The sequence below is a fragment of the Falco peregrinus genome, chromosome 7 (assembly GCF_023634155.1).
Source record: "Falco peregrinus isolate bFalPer1 chromosome 7, bFalPer1.pri, whole genome shotgun sequence".
NCBI lineage: Eukaryota > Metazoa > Chordata > Aves > Falconiformes > Falconidae > Falco > Falco peregrinus.
Genome location: NC_073727.1, coordinates 58,939,366 through 58,954,650, shown reverse-complemented (window position 1 = coordinate 58,954,650; position 15,285 = coordinate 58,939,366). Strand labels below are relative to the sequence as shown.

Sequence of the window (15,285 nt, the reverse complement as noted above, 5' to 3'; positions counted from 1 at the left end):
AAAGCACTAAGCACAAAGTCCTGACTTGTAAGCCTGACAGCAGACTTTACGTGTTCTGCTTTTTTTTTTTTTTTCATTCCCATGCTGGCATATTTACATCTCATTGATCAATATCACAGCTCCACAGCTTTAGTCTTCACTTACCACAGAGGTAACCAAAATAAGACTCCTTTGTCACAGTAGCCTCCTCTATTGAAAAACAGTCTTGATGCACAGCTAGGGACCTGACATGCCCCTCATCATGAGGCCCACACAGATTTTCCCAGAAATAACAGTGAAAGACATCTACTACAGAAATGCTTAGCAGGCAACTGGAAGACAGATGAGGCTTACAAATTTGAACTTGTAATTATAGCACAAACTGTTTAGTGAGATCTCTGTACAGGTATTGTAGCAGAGCTACCACCTTTTAGATACCATGCTTTTTCACAATGTGCAAATAGTCACAAAATAGTTTCTTGCTCAAGTTAACCTTCACAGAAATTCCCTGTAGTATAATTCTATTTAATATAAAGTTAAAAAACAGACACCCATTATTATATCTTTAGCCCTAAGGGATAGTGATTCATGCTAAACAATAGCTTTCCTTCAAACAGGAAAATACAATATTGAATCTGAACTGGTTTCACATCACTGCTCAGATGCAAAGAAGAAATGGAGAAATTTTCCTCCCATTAAAAAAAAACACAACCCAATAATCTGACAGGGGCTCATAAGCATCATGTTCTCTAGTAAGTAAAAATCTTTAACACTTCATGGATAGAATCCATGTATTGTTACTACTGTGAGTCTTCACTAAAAGCTTTTTTCCGTTTAGGCTGACAGCTTACTCAGCTAAGCAGTCACTGATGTTACCTGTGAAAGATTTCCCCCACCTAGAGAAGGCAACTTGACGATGCAAAGCCACAACACCTGCAAGATCCAGTCTGCAGTGTTCCTGTCAATAGCCACTACAGGATCAAGCATGTTTGACCTTGTCTTGCTTCAAAAAACACTTTTTTCTGCTACATTAAGCTCCCTGAAATCTTTCATTCATACTGAAACTTTAAAAAGGCTCAAAGTGATTTACAATTGACTTCACACCTGTTGCCACCTTCTTCCCCTTACTCCCCCGAAAAAGCTTCCAACTGCCAAGTGACTAGACAGAAGTTCTGGACTTGCTAGCTGAGCAGACTAGGTCAGATGTAAATCCACAAAAGACTAAGAGTTTAACACTGTAGAGAAATATAAGACAGCAACACACTAATTTATGTTAAAGACAAAGATACATCCATACTGGTTAGCTGACCCTTTTCCTCAGTAGAGGCTGTCAATATATTTTCCCAGTAGATACTTTCAAGATGTCTTGTAAGTCTAGGTAGGCTGTGCTTGCTTAGGCCACCTCACTGCAGCTTCGTGAAACTAAATAGTTTCTGTTTAGTCTCTGTCAAAAGTCAGCATATTCACCTACAAGGAGAAGAGAGTCATACAGAAGTGTTATGTTACAACAGCAGCATACTTGGTATTCCAGTAGCGTAATTTAAGATTGACACCAACCTCTGCTAGTTGTTTTCCTTCCTAACAAGCACTGCTCCAGATGATGCTTGCCCACGCTGAACTGGTTCCACACTATGATCTGGTGAGACATTTCAGCTTTTAGTTTTCTTTACAGCACATGCTAGGACTAGGAATCTGTTATCTGCCACAGCTCATGACAGCACATGCTATAATTGCTGAGCAAAGATTCAGGAGTGAATTGAGAAGTGCCTGTTTTCTTACCAAGTCTGTGTTTCCCAGGATTGCATCTCTTTGGACAAAGAAAGCCTGAAGGCTGTTGTGTAGTGCTGCAGATCACCACACTGCAGTGGAAATACAGCTACAAGACAAGAATATTCATATTATGTGTAGAGAAGTCTTATTTGGCAAACATGATATGTGTACTGACCCCAATGGAGGTGACCTGAACACTGCTAAGTGGCTAGTCTTACAGTGTTATGCCTTCAAGGGGGTGGCTAGTTACCCCAGGCAGCACCTGGCCAGCTGAAACTTTACACAGTGTTTGCTGCATGCTGTGCTCCAGGCTCAAGCATGTGGCAGACCATGGAGACATCTCACCTGCTCTTGTAACAGAGTTGTGCCTTGTACAAAGGTGAACATCCTCACTTCAAATCTCTTTAGGTGCTGAGGAAGTTTACCTCTGAGGCTATAATTAACTTCATGGAAGACAGTTCTGTAGGAATCTTCACTGTTTTCGCATCTTTTGGGGAAAGTGAAAAAAAAATATATTTAATCTAAACCTTCATCACTTTAACTAGATCTTTAAACAAAGCAAGAAAATGAAATACAGAGGAGCTTTTCTCAGTTTTCCTTGGACCGTAAGGGTGTGGCTAGAGCCTCCCCCAGTGATGAGGTGTGCATTTGGCCACAGTCAGGGTTGCTTCTTGTTCTTTCTTTCCAGCTGGAAGCTGTTAGCTAGAAGCATTGCTGGCCAGCCCCATGATCTGCTGCCACCAGAAGGCATAGCCACTGTGCTGACACTGACATGAACTCCACAGCCTAGCAGCAAGTGCCCACCAGGACAGAACAGTGCATCCAAGCCAACTTCTGTCCTCTTCCCCTTTTCTCCCAGCTAAGGTAAGGGGCCTTGTGCTGGGCAGTTACCAAATACAGGCAGGAAGTCCTCCTTACCCATTTACAAGGATGGGCCATTGTGGAAGGCTGTCCTGGCTTTGGGAGTTCGCAGCCCAGCAGTTGTTCAGGTTTAGTTCCAGTCTTACATCTTTAGGCTGGAGCAGTTCAACTTCAAAATACAGTGCCTCCCTCAGGTATTTTACCACAGGATATTCCGATTCCTGGTAGGGCTCTGAATAGGATTTCTCTAGAAGAGAGTATTGATGTTAAAGTTCCCTTTTTACAGAGTAAGTATTCACAAACTTTCGGCTTCACTCATCTTTCCACCACCAATTACTCTGGCACAGTTATACTAAAACCTGAGGGAGTGTATGAATGACAACAAATGTTGATAGGATGGCAGGAAAGTAAGAACTGGCAAGGAAAGCAAAGATCTGAACTGTATTCCTTGGCTCTGAGGATCCATAAGTGAGATGCTCCTGAAAAAAAAACATTGGACTAAGATACTCATTCAAAAACTGTCTCTATAAGAAATACCAGGGGGATGGGAAGTAAAAAACTTCATCAGGCCGCTCCAGTCAGAGTGGGTATTTGGTCCAGGCTTCAGTTAACCCTTTCTGCTAGCTCAGTTAAGATTTTACAGCAGTATGGCACGTAGCTTCCTTCTGACACAGGTTACAGTTATTTCAGTCAGTACTAACTCTGCTTAGCAACAATTAGGGAGTTGACAGAGAGAAGCTGACATTACATCCACTACACAAAACATTTAGCATGCCCAGACCAAGCAAGAAAACATGTGTCAGTGATGCTAAGTCCGATCCACTACAGATAGTTGACCATTTATGTTGGGTTCTGGAACACAAAACCTCTGTTAGAAGCCTTGAAGAGGTTTCCACTTCATCCCTGGAGATTTACAAAAGTCATCTGGACACAACCTATTCTAGGTGGCCCTGCCTGAGCACAAGGCATAGACAAGATCACCTTCAGATGTGCCTTCCAGCCTCAACTGTTCAGTAGTTCTATGGAGTCTAATCATAAGTGTTACCTTTGAAAAGCTTCATTGAAAGAGCAAGAGAGCCAAACCCTGGCTTAATACTGGGTGGTGGGTTCTTCTTAGATTCGTATTGGACATCAACAGTCTGCTTGATTGCATACCAGCATACAAATTTCAGTCTGAGGGAAAAGGTTTAGCATTAGATTTTTCAGAACCAAAATACCTTGGACAGCCTTCTAGGGCATGACACTTACCGGTATACTGGTGTACCATTGTCAGGTCTGAAATAGAGGACATCGTTTTCATATGTCATGGTTGTGCTATTGAACTGAAAGATACACATAATTACAAACAAGACTGTTACATTAGAGTTTACTTTGATTTTGACACAATATCCACATCTCTTCACTTGACTGGTAGATTGCAATGAGCAAAGTGTGCTCAGGAATGGCCAGAAATTACTGGCCAACAGCTCTGCGCTTGCTGAACTAAAGCTGGCAACTACACCATAGTCAAGAAGAAACAGTTTATTAGCTAACACCACCTTGAATATGACAAGATGACATAACACCCCAAAAAGGGAGAACACTGGGCCAGAGATAGAGATCAGTTGTTTCTGTTGACAAGATCAATGTATAGCATGAGATGAAACACTTGCAGAAGCAAGCTGCATTCGTGATAACCTGAATTTGAGCATGACCTGATCCTTTACTGTTTTGTCCCTGCAGCTTATGTATTGTGTAAACACAGGACCCACTCTGGTCTTGGGCCAAGTAGTCATTAGCAACACTAATCAGCTTCTGCAAGGCATATGAGTATATCTCAACAGCATAAACTCACATTTGATTCCATTACTATGCAATTCAGAGGTGTTAAACTGAAGGCTAGTTTCAGAAAGCACTTCTGACCTTGAAAACCATTTTTACCAAACAAGAACTTCGGCCCAACTGAATTTAGTATCTTCATAAAAAGAGTGTGGATTTATTACTTAACAAAAAGTCATCTGTGACCTTCTTGCAACTTCTGCTCAACTCTGAGCCTCTGCCAGTTCTAGTAATAACTCTGCCCCAACACAGAGTAAACTTTTTTTTCTTGTGACTAAGCCCTTACCTTTCTACTTGTTCCACAAGTGTTCACATTGAACTTGAAGGTTGCAGTCTTCTCTGTCACTAGGCTGGGTTTGCACCGTCTGTCCCTCAAGACAAGCAGGCTAGTGTCCAGGTCTGCAACTCCTGCCACTTTTACTGCGGTAATAACCACAGTACCATTGGGCAGGCACTCTGAAAAACACATTTTCATGCAAGTCAGGACACAAACTCCTTTATTTTGGAGCCTAGCACAACAAAGAGGCTCTGCATAGATTAGCTGGCAATTTCTTTGGCAGCTCACAAGGGCTAAGCTTTGAGCAAGACTCTTTTCAGTACTAACACCTGATTTTCTTCAGGCCAACTGCCAGTAAAGTGTGCACTACATGGATGAAGCTGGTGATTTCCCTTACCTTTCTCTTTTCCTAGGAATTCTCACCCTCTCCCAAAAGGATTTTCCTAGCCAAGATATCCAGTACATTCAATATTGATGAGTAGCTTTAGAATAGCTAATTTACATGCCAATGCTCCCCATACCCCACCAAAAAAAAACCCCAAACACCACCAAACCATTTAATGTCAAAAACAGCTACAAAAACCCTTTTAAAAAAGCTTCATGATTTTGGAGGTGTGAGGGGATCTAGTTTTCCACCTCCTTCCCCCCCTCCAGTACTAGACAGGATAGCCACTCCAATCTGTAATTGGACTTGCCTTCTAGTATATTACTTTGTATGAAATCTGACAGGCAAACAGAGTATCACACAAGTATAAACTCTAGAAACATTTCAGATTGCCTGGGCTTGTGTGACTTAATTATGCAACTCATTGCATTAACAGCTAATCCCCAACACATTACGTATTAGCTCTGAAGGTGAAAATCTGCAGGAAAATGAGAAGTGCTTCCTATTAGCCAAGGTGATGCCATCCTTCAAGGTTAAGTGGAGTGAAGTCTTTATTCCAGAGGTATGAAAATCCTAGAGATGACAATCACAGGTTAAACAAGAGAATAAAGACATACCGTTCAACTAAAGTATTCAAAAACAAAGAGGGCAGGTTATACAAGCCAAAGGTAATAGTGCTTGATCAAAGTCAAATCCACAGGAGATTTTTTTTAATTTCAAAGCTCACACAATGAACTTTTCCAGTCGTTTTGCAATACAAACTCCATTGCACATACAGGTGCCATTAAAAGACAGCTCATCCTTAAAGTGCTCGCAGAAAGATTTTTTTTTTTCCTATTTCTGCCAACATTAACCAAGGGAAATTGAAGTGTTCTTCCAAGGGCAGAAAACAGTCCTCCATTAATCCTTTGAAGCCTATCTCAAAGGGAAGTTTCATTTCACCTTCAATGACATCATGTATCATGTTGCCATTTCACAGCTAGAGCATGCTTTTCAATTGCTACATGCTGGCATCCTTACCTCATAGTTCACATGGGAAGAAAGGAAAGGGACAGAGATTGCCAAGTGAGTGCCATTGTCCCTCAAGCTGTAGTTGTACTTCTGCACAGTCTCTGGGGTCAGGTGCCAGTCAGAGATGAAGGGTAGCCAGTTTTGGTCCACATTCCCATGAGTGATAATGAGGTGAAGGTTCCTCCCATCACAAAAGCCTCTTGCACTAGGCAATACTGTAATACAGTCAAGAGTCAGCCAGCACGCTAGCTGCCATCAGAGTTTAATCCCAGAGTTTGACAGTATCCCTGACTGAAATCAGCCCAGTTAACAGACGAGTTCACAGCCAAGCTGGTACAGTTTTGCCCATATTCTACTAGTTTACCTGCATCTTTAACAGCTGACACTGTTTTGACTGGGACAGCGAAGGTCTCACTTGTTGGATGGGTTACAAATTCAAGTGTGACATTCATGTTGTATGCTCTCATGTCAGCTTTCATGTACTAGGAAAATCATATTTAGAAATTAAAATCACTAAATGATATAATCATTTTTATACCATGGTATGCTGCTGTGTCATAGTACACACCTCTTTCTTAATGCTTGGCGCATCAAATTGGACTTGAATTACATAGGCTTTGCTTCCATTTGCATATTTGATCTCATGTGTTAGGTATCCATGCTGAACAGCTTCAGGTACAGCAACAGTTGCCCCCTCAATGGTTAAGTTGACAAGCTCCACATCTGGGAGGAATGTTCCCACTGTCACATTTATTAGCCTCACACTCAGATTTGAGTCTGAAAAGGAACACAGTAACATTATCTATTAGCAGTACCAAAACCTTCAGTAAATTAAACATTCAGTTACTTACTGGTGGCTATAGCAAGTTCTACTTGTTCAAATGGTGTTTCTATTTCCTTGATGATAGTATGTTTGGTTAGTCCCCATTTGTTATCTTCCCACTGATGTTCCAAAAACAGGTTGATGACGTATTTTGCCCCATGCTGTCCGCTGCTCACAGAAGTCTAAAATTTCAAATCAACACCCTTTAGTATAATATGGTTTTACATTAAAGTTGTGTTGTAACATCTTGAGGTCAGCTAGAACTACAGCTCCAGACAACCGTCCTTCTCTGCTCAGGAATTATGAACTCCTAAGAGGCACTTGCTGTATCCCTATGAGTTTAGATTATATCAGATTACTCAGAAAACCTCCTTTGGAAAATTGTCCCCCACTCCCATGTTCCAAAGCAGGAGGGGACTGTTTCAGCAGTGAAAGGGCTCCTCCTGCCACTTTCTTTGGAGTTCAGTTGTTACATTTGTACAAGATTCATTTCACTCCTAGAAACTAGATTTAGATGTATAGCCTCAGCCTCTCCCAATATCATACAGTCTGGTAGACAAATGGGTCATTACCATTCTCTTAAGTGGTCTGTGTAAAATACACTAGAACCCATTTATGCTTTACAGTGCAGTTAGGACTGTCTCCAAGGACTATGACATCAGGACTAAAATGCAAAAGCTCTGTGTTAACCTGAGGAATAGTTCTGTGTAGGATTCTGTCCATTTGTGCTTGTGATAAAAGAAATTATTCACACAGTGGTGCTTACAAGAGCTGTCTTTGGTCAGGGCTTTTGAAATTTTTAATATACACCTTTCCTCCCCCTCACTCCCACCCTTCACTTGAAGGGAACAGGATGAAGAATTATTCCTCCCCAGAAAAAAAAAACCAAAAAAATAAAAACCCCCACAAAGTCTGTTGCTTGGCACCTAACATGAGTCACTAACCTTGTAATAGCCACCTTCTGCACCTATTGGTATCTTCATTGTAATTTCATTTAAGTCATTCAACAACACATATTTCCTGGAATCCATTTCTTTGGCAGAGAGTTTGTGTAGATTCACACCAGCTTCAACAAGCACATCTTTAAAGCTAGTTGCTCCAGCAGAGAGTGGTTGAACATATTTTGGAACAGTCCAGATTATCGTTTTGTTAGTGTAGTCCACACCATCTTAGGGACAAGATATGAGAGCTGTCAGCTCATTACTCTAGTTGCAAGTCAGTCTCTGTACATTGAAAGCATTGGAGCAAGGTACTGCATTTCTCACCTACAGGACATGCCACAGCAGTATCCACCATCAGAATCATCCATCGCTGTTTGTAAAACATACTTGATCTCACTGCAGAAAAGGTAATTCCCTGAGCCTGTAGGAAGAAATCTTGTTAGACTCACACAGCCTGGTACCTTGATAGGGTGGAATAAGAGTACCAACCTCTACCAGCTGAACTTGCACAGCAGTGTATGGTATTCGCAGCAGAATCCTGGTGTCTGTGGTGTTGAGTCCATAACCTGCACTCCAAGCATCACTTACAAGCAGAGCCTTTTTTTCTTCTGGCTGATGGAATACTATTTGCCATATTGAAGCTTCTCCTGCTTTTGCCTACCCAGAGAAGTTTATCAACAGTTTAAACATGTTGTTCAAAGTAACAGATTAACTCTATTCAACAATGTATTTTACTGAACAGCCCAGCAGTTTTGTTGCCTTTTTCTAAATACTGCTAGTGAGATGCCCCTCCAGCTTTCCCCCCTCACACATACAGAAAGCTTTCCCATATGAAGAGCATCAGAGACCAACTGCATTGCTGCATTGCAAATGCAGGGTCCAAGAAGAAAAGCCTATCCACAGTTCACTTCTGGACCGTGGGGTCTTACAGGCAGTTTTTGTTGCACAGTCTCTTGCCTGGGGAATACTTGATTCCTAGGCTCTTTGAGAAATCAGTTTCCATTTCTTTCTTGGATACATGGCCTACAGCTGCCTGGATTTCTAATGTATAAAATCCATGTACTAAACCCACTTGGTACAGAAGTTCTGCTCTTCCGGCTTAAGTGCATTTGGAAAGGACATTTTGTACTGTGTTGACATAGACTAGAAGGATGGTTGTGCCAGAAATAGCACTAGATTTTTACTAGGAAGAAAAAACTTGTAGTTTTACCTCTGGAAAGGCATGAGTCCAGTCCTCAGGTTCATCTTGAGTGAAGTCTTTTACAGTCTGTGGAACCTCCTTCCTGACAGAAACCTGAAAGAAAAAAGCCTGTGTAAGGGGTTTGCTGATAGCACTTGTTTCCTTGTCTTCAACACCCTATAAGTCTTTTTCAAAAGAAACTAGCATTTCTTAGAGGGAGGTTTCCTTCTGCCAAGTGAAAAATTATGGCATAAGATGCCATCATGCATCGTGTATTATCTATTGTCCACTTGATTTCAGTTTCTGTCTATCTTCCCATTTCTACTTCCAGTTAAGGCCAGGAATTTGTTCTTGACTCTCAAGAGGAATCCTTCCCACCCTCTCCCTCTCCTCCTGCCCCTGCCCCTCCCCCCCCCCCCCCCCATTTCTCCCCAGAAAATTCAGTAGGGAAAGTTCCTTTGGAAAGTATTCATTTCTTTTATCTCACATAGGATTTGTTGAGGCAGCATTCAGTGAGTTCAATCCATTAGCTTAACCTTTTGAATACCATTTCACAACTTTATTGGCTATTAATGCTTGCAAGTAGACTTTCAAAGCATAATACAAATGCATCACTAAACTCAAGATGGATTGCTCATGGCAGGGCATTCAAACTGTTTCCAATACACATTCCTAGCATCTAATCAGCTTCAGAAAGAGCATCTTCCAGTACTCACCTCCTTACTGTACTTTAAGTACGTTCCCATAAGTACTTCCAGTACTTACCTCCATGTAGTTACTTTCACATACTAGCTCTCTCTGACTCCATGGACCATAATAGCAACTTGCACTTTTCAGATGAGTTGTAGCATTTTTCATATCAGGAGTAGGAGATGCTTTGATTTGTATAGTTATTGTGAACACATCTTTCTGCATGGACACAGTGAACACTTGCCTGTTAGGCTAATTTTCCCTAGTTAGGCACCACCTGTCCTTGTGACCTAAAAGTAAATTACAGCATCCACCCACTAAGCTCTGCACAGAATAAACCCATACTGAAGCATTACTGCTTTCTGCTTGATTGACTACGTAGGCTATATGCATCTAGGTATATAGCTACATAGCAACATAAATTCTGGGGAGCAGCTTCAACCTTTTACATACCCCCAGAACTGGACAAAAAAATGCTTTTTACAATATAGCTAATCTTATGTTTTATAACATAGTAGCAGTAAGCAAGCAACACAAGCAGCCAAAGCTTGTGAGTTTTTACCCTAACAAGTCTCAAACACTAAATATTAGAGCAGAGTGTAACACAGCTGCCAGAAAAAATTCCCTATTCTTACCCAAGAGAAAACAGTTGCCCTTCAAGGGCTCATGTGGTATAGTTCTTCATATGTTCATCTGCAGGCCATTCAAATATCAATATGACAGAATAGTCTCAGACCTCTGGATACATTTGAGGATAATTAAATAATTTTCTGCACATAGATGTTCAAGACACTGCAGCACCTCAGTTAATATCTATCAATAATTTGGTAATGTTTCACATAATGCTTGTATACAACAGCACCATAATAAAAAAATGCCTATAATAGACTTACCTCTAAGTGAGAATGGCAGCTTAGTGCAGAAGCACGAAATTCAATGGTACTCCAATTGCTGTAAGTTACTGTATAGCCACACTGTGATGCCACAGCCTCATCTAGCTCCCAGGCTATTCCAGATTGATCTATGGGCAATTAATGAAAAGCTGTATTAATGAGTTCACCTCCTGCTCTGCAAACTTCCCAAGCAACCTGCCCTTGCCCCAGGGTTCAGCTGACCCTGCCCTAATAGGGCCTAACTGCATACCTTGGGCTCAGACATAAGAAAATTGCAAAGTGGCAAAAAAAGAGCTGTGATATCTATAGAAAGTAAGAAAGGTAGAATTAGACAGACTGGGACAGAAGACACTAGCAGCTCAAGGACTGAAGATAAAAAAAAATATTACCAATATAGAAATATTTAATCCTTTCTAAATTAAAAAAGATTAATTTTTCTATATTAATAAATCATTAAATCCTAAAGGGGCAAAACCCCCAGTAAGCACAGAAGTTAAGTCAGTGTCAAAGTCATCAGGACTGACAGATGATGATAACCTAGCAATACCAGGAGTCTGATCTGTGGCTGTCACAGGCCCATATTTCTCTTTGGTGCCTGCCCAACCAATGAAGTCTCTTTAAGGGTCTTACCAGGATGACAAAGACAATAAAGCTTAGCTTGGATATTTTTTTTAGGCTACAAAAAGGTCTTTGTGGTTTTGGGCTATTTTGTTTGTGTTTTGGGCTTTAGTTTGGCTCACCCCCCCCCAAAAAAAAAAAATTGCTCTATACGTTCAAGCTGTACATATCCGAGTTGCAGAGTGCCTTTCTTTGTGTAGGGATGAAAACACCTGACCAAAGAACATATATTAATTTTTTCACAAGTTTAACATTGCCTTCCTAGAATGTTATGGATAGCATGGACTATAGTTCAACAGCTAATTAGCATGGAGAGCAGGTTCAAGCCCGAGTTTACATTTTATGCATATGATTTTACACCTGATAATGTTTATAGCCCAGAAGTTCTCACTCTGCCCTTCCAGGGCACCTCTCAAATGCACCTCTTGTTGACTACCAGCCCATAACCAGAAGGCCCAGCTAGTTTTCCCTTAAGATTCATTAAGAATTTATAAGCCTCCATCAAATCCCTTAGTTGTAAGCAAAGAGGGTGGAAAGCCACTAGTGCAAAATCAGTAGTGTAGTGCCAGCTTCAGGTAGTGAATTTTCAGAATAGTATGTGCTGTTACCGGAAAGCATTTTTACCAGGAGGCAAATCTACCAGCATTAACATGCCTAGAAATTACCAGCTGCATTTCCATTTGAGTCCTAAGGTAGCCATGATTAGACTTGATATCACCGAGTTATCACATAACTTGTCTGCAGGATACTTTATACAGAAATAAAGGTAGCATTTGGCTTTATTAACAACAAGGTCCAACCTACTAAGCTCTATAATCTTAGAACAGTGCAGGGAATTCAAGCATAGGAAGACCTCAGAGAATTTTAAACATTTCACCATGTGTAATTCCCTCTCCAAGTTCTTCTATACCAACTTACCAACAACAGAAAAAGATAAGTATTTGTCCTCAAAGTATTCTGTGCTCAGTGTTATACGCAAAAGGTTCCCCAGGCACTCTGAACTCATGGGTCCTGTGTTGAATGTATTGAAAAGCTAGTAAGAGGAGGATTAAAGGTAACACACAAACAAATCTGTTACTTGCCAGATTGCTTTATAAAGTCAGTGTTGTGATAGTTGTATTCCAACATCTCTGGTCAGGAGGTGTTAGAGGGTTTTATTTTAAAAAACAGCGATATTTCCAGGAGAAAAGCCAGACCTGATATTAGCATACTTGGGTGATCAGCTGGCAATGCTACCTGCAACAGCCAATCATGGAAACAGGATTTTGGAACAGGGTCAAAAAAAGTGCAGTAAATTGGCTGCCCCAATCTGAACAAGTTTGATGGAATAAAACAGAACAAGGAAGTCTCACCCTCCTAAGGAAAAAACCCACCCTTAAACCATGCCCCACTCCCCTCCCCCCCCCCCCCAAACAAAAACAAAACAAACACCAACCCCACACCAAACACCTAACCAACAAAAGTCCACAAACTTCAAAAAGAACAAACGCACCCATACACACTTATTCTCAAAAGAAGCCACAATCCAAACCTGGGTGGGAGCAGGCACATCAGCTACCCATCAGCCTACCCTATTCACTTGCCCAAATACCAGAAGGCAGTGGCTTATGGTAGGAAATGACCACGCAGGAGCAAAGATAATGGCTTGAGAAGCTCAAGTCCCAAGCTATCATCACAGCATAAACCAGGCTGTGGCTGCCAAACCTCCAAACTGCTGAACAGAATAAACTGTTCTAGATGTAGGAGTAGAGACCAGAGAAGACTTTTCGTTTGACATGCATTTCAAATAAATGGGGATTTGTTGTTTCAAAGAGAAGTTTTCATAGCATAAGTAAGCCAATACCAACTAGACCTTTTATAATAATGATGTATTCCAAGGGCTTGGAGGATCATCTTTCCTAGAGATTTCAGCACTGAACCCTTAAGTTCAACTCCCACATCAAAGATGTTCATACTAGGGCACAGCTCACAGGTGCTGGCAAACATGACCTTATTCTGCCCATAGTCTAAGCTACCAATCTGATTCAGTACAGAAGCTATACAATTGCTCCAAGCTGGATTAAACCTCCTCAAGTATCTTTTTACTTTGACCTTTGGTAAATGCTATCATGTTTATATAGCACCTGCAGCAGGTAGGTCAGATAGTCTTAGAACCAGATCTCTGTATCTGCTGATCTAGGACCACCTCTGTTTTGTAAGGACAAAGTTGAAGTAGACAAGAGTTTTGGTTATGAAAACTGTTTCTTTTCAGGCAAAGTACTGATATCTTTATATTATTTAAAAACCTTACGTAATTGTATTGTCAATAACTATGTTAAAGAAAACAAGAACAACAATTAAGTCCTTCTTAAATCATCTGTGCTTGTTACCAGAATGAGGCAAGGTAGAAAGGTTTGCTTAATATAATGGTACATAAACCTAAAAAGTGACCACAAGCAGTTATCAACAGACACCTGCATGCTTGGAGCTTCTCAGAAAAATGTGCAAGTAACAGCTGCCACAACAGCTTCGTACTCCTCTGAAACGCACACACAAGCACACATAACACCTATGAAAAGAGCTTAGAAACTGTTATGTTGAAAGCAGTTTACAGAAGCATTACCTGGTCTCTCCCAGGTCCATATTTCAGAGATTAATATCCCTGTTAGCAACAACCTGTAAGAGAAAACAGGGATTAGCAGCATCTTCAACTGTGATAACAGCTTGCTAATAAACTTCTGTGCTCAGAAAGTTCTGGCCTTGGTATTAGACTAGTCTTCAGTTTAGAGCTACAGATCCACACCCAGAAGTTACAAAATGAGATTTCCTTAGTCACTACTAGAAAAGCAGGGAAGGTAAGCCAGAAAAATTTAAATATATAAACCTTAGGTAAGACCATTTATATTTAGCAGCCATGAAACTCTCACCTCTGTACTAGACTCAGCTCCATTGCACATTTAGCTCAGCCTGTGAGTGTGGGTTGGTTTTTTTTTCTCTCATTTATAGTCACACAGAAACAAAAAACTCCTTCATCAGCCTTACACAGAAGCAAAACCTTTCTGACTTCTCAGAGTCTTGGGATAAATAGAAAGACTGCCACCTTTATACTGATGAAACTCATTTTCAGCTGTTTACCCTCCTAACTATGAACTTATAATTCATGTCACCTGTTCATTTGCTTTACTGATTAAATCTGCTCCTACTGAGGCCTCTAGGTTCCTCCATTTTGATAGTTGCCAGCTCCTAACTATTGGGTTGTCAGGGGACAGTAGAACAGCTGGTGCTGTGCTGGTAAAGCATGTGGCAATTTGTTGGTTTGGAGTTACACTTCTTTACCCCGTGTGGTGGTATGACCATGGCCAAGCAGCTCTGTCCCTGTTCTCAGCTGGACAAGGGAAAGAAAGGTCGGGGGTTGGGATAAGGGCAGGGAGAGATCACTCTGCAATTACTGTCATGGGCAAACAGACTCGACTTGGGGAAAAATAATTTAATTTATTACCAATTAAATCAGAGTAGGATAATGAGAAATGAAACCTAAACCTTAAATCACCTTTCAGCCACTCCTCCCTTCTTCCTGGGCTAGACTTCACTCCTGACTTTCCCCGCCTCCCCCCCACTCCTGTCCCCAGCAGCACAGGGGGCGGGCCCGGGGCTGGGTCAGTCCCTCCCGCGCTGTCCCTGCCGCTCCTGCCCCTCCGGGGGAGGCTCCTCACACCCTGCCCTGCCCCAGCGCGGGGCCCTGCCAGGGCAGGGGGCCCTCCACGGGCTGCCCCAGCCTGGGGCCCTGCCGGGCTGCAGTTCCCCACGCCCGGCCCCGCCGGGGGTCCCCCCGCGGGGCGCAGCCCCTCAGGCCCGGCCGGCCCCGGCGCGGGTCCCCGCGGGGGCACCGGCCCTGCCCGCAGCCCGGCCCCGGCCCGGGCTCCTCTCCCCGCGGGGCCACGGGCCCTGCCCGGAGCTGCTCCAGCGCGGGCTGCCCGCGGGTCACAGCCTCCCTCGGGCACCCCCTGCCCCGGCGTGGGGCCCTGCCGGGCTGCGGGGGGGGGGAGCTGCCCCCCGGGGG

General features: G+C 42.3%; 1 protein-coding gene across 1 annotated transcript; it reads right to left on the bottom strand.

Moving 5' to 3' along the window:
• Window positions 1-1,426: 1,426 nt before the first annotated feature.
• LOC101924632 (uncharacterized) lies at window positions 1,427-14,175 on the bottom strand. Its single transcript, XM_055810559.1, has 21 exons — window positions 14,153-14,175; window positions 13,849-13,901; window positions 12,165-12,257; window positions 10,629-10,756; window positions 9,811-9,954; window positions 9,076-9,159; window positions 8,355-8,522; window positions 8,190-8,286; window positions 7,869-8,092; window positions 6,953-7,106; window positions 6,670-6,878; window positions 6,466-6,583; window positions 6,111-6,316; window positions 5,546-5,663; window positions 4,715-4,884; window positions 3,859-3,932; window positions 3,656-3,783; window positions 2,668-2,857; window positions 2,095-2,236; window positions 1,759-1,855; window positions 1,427-1,446 (listed from the first exon to the last, which is right to left on the bottom strand). Exons 1-21 carry the CDS (start codon window positions 14,173-14,175, stop codon window positions 1,427-1,429), a joined length of 2,640 nt encoding a protein of 879 aa, XP_055666534.1.
• Window positions 14,176-15,285: the final 1,110 nt, after the last annotated feature.

Excerpts from the sequence above, each read along its gene's own strand:
- LOC101924632 (XM_055810559.1), bottom strand. The coding sequence starts at position 14,175 with ATGGAGCTGAGTCTAGTACAGAG. Across the intron at positions 9,160-9,810 it reads GTGAAAGTAACTACATGGAG|GTTTCTGTCAGGAAGGAGGT; the intron begins GTAAGTACTGGA and ends TTTTTCTTTCAG. Across the intron at positions 1,856-2,094 it reads CAACTCTGTTACAAGAGCAG|CTGTATTTCCACTGCAGTGT; the intron begins GTGAGATGTCTC and ends CTTGTCTTGTAG.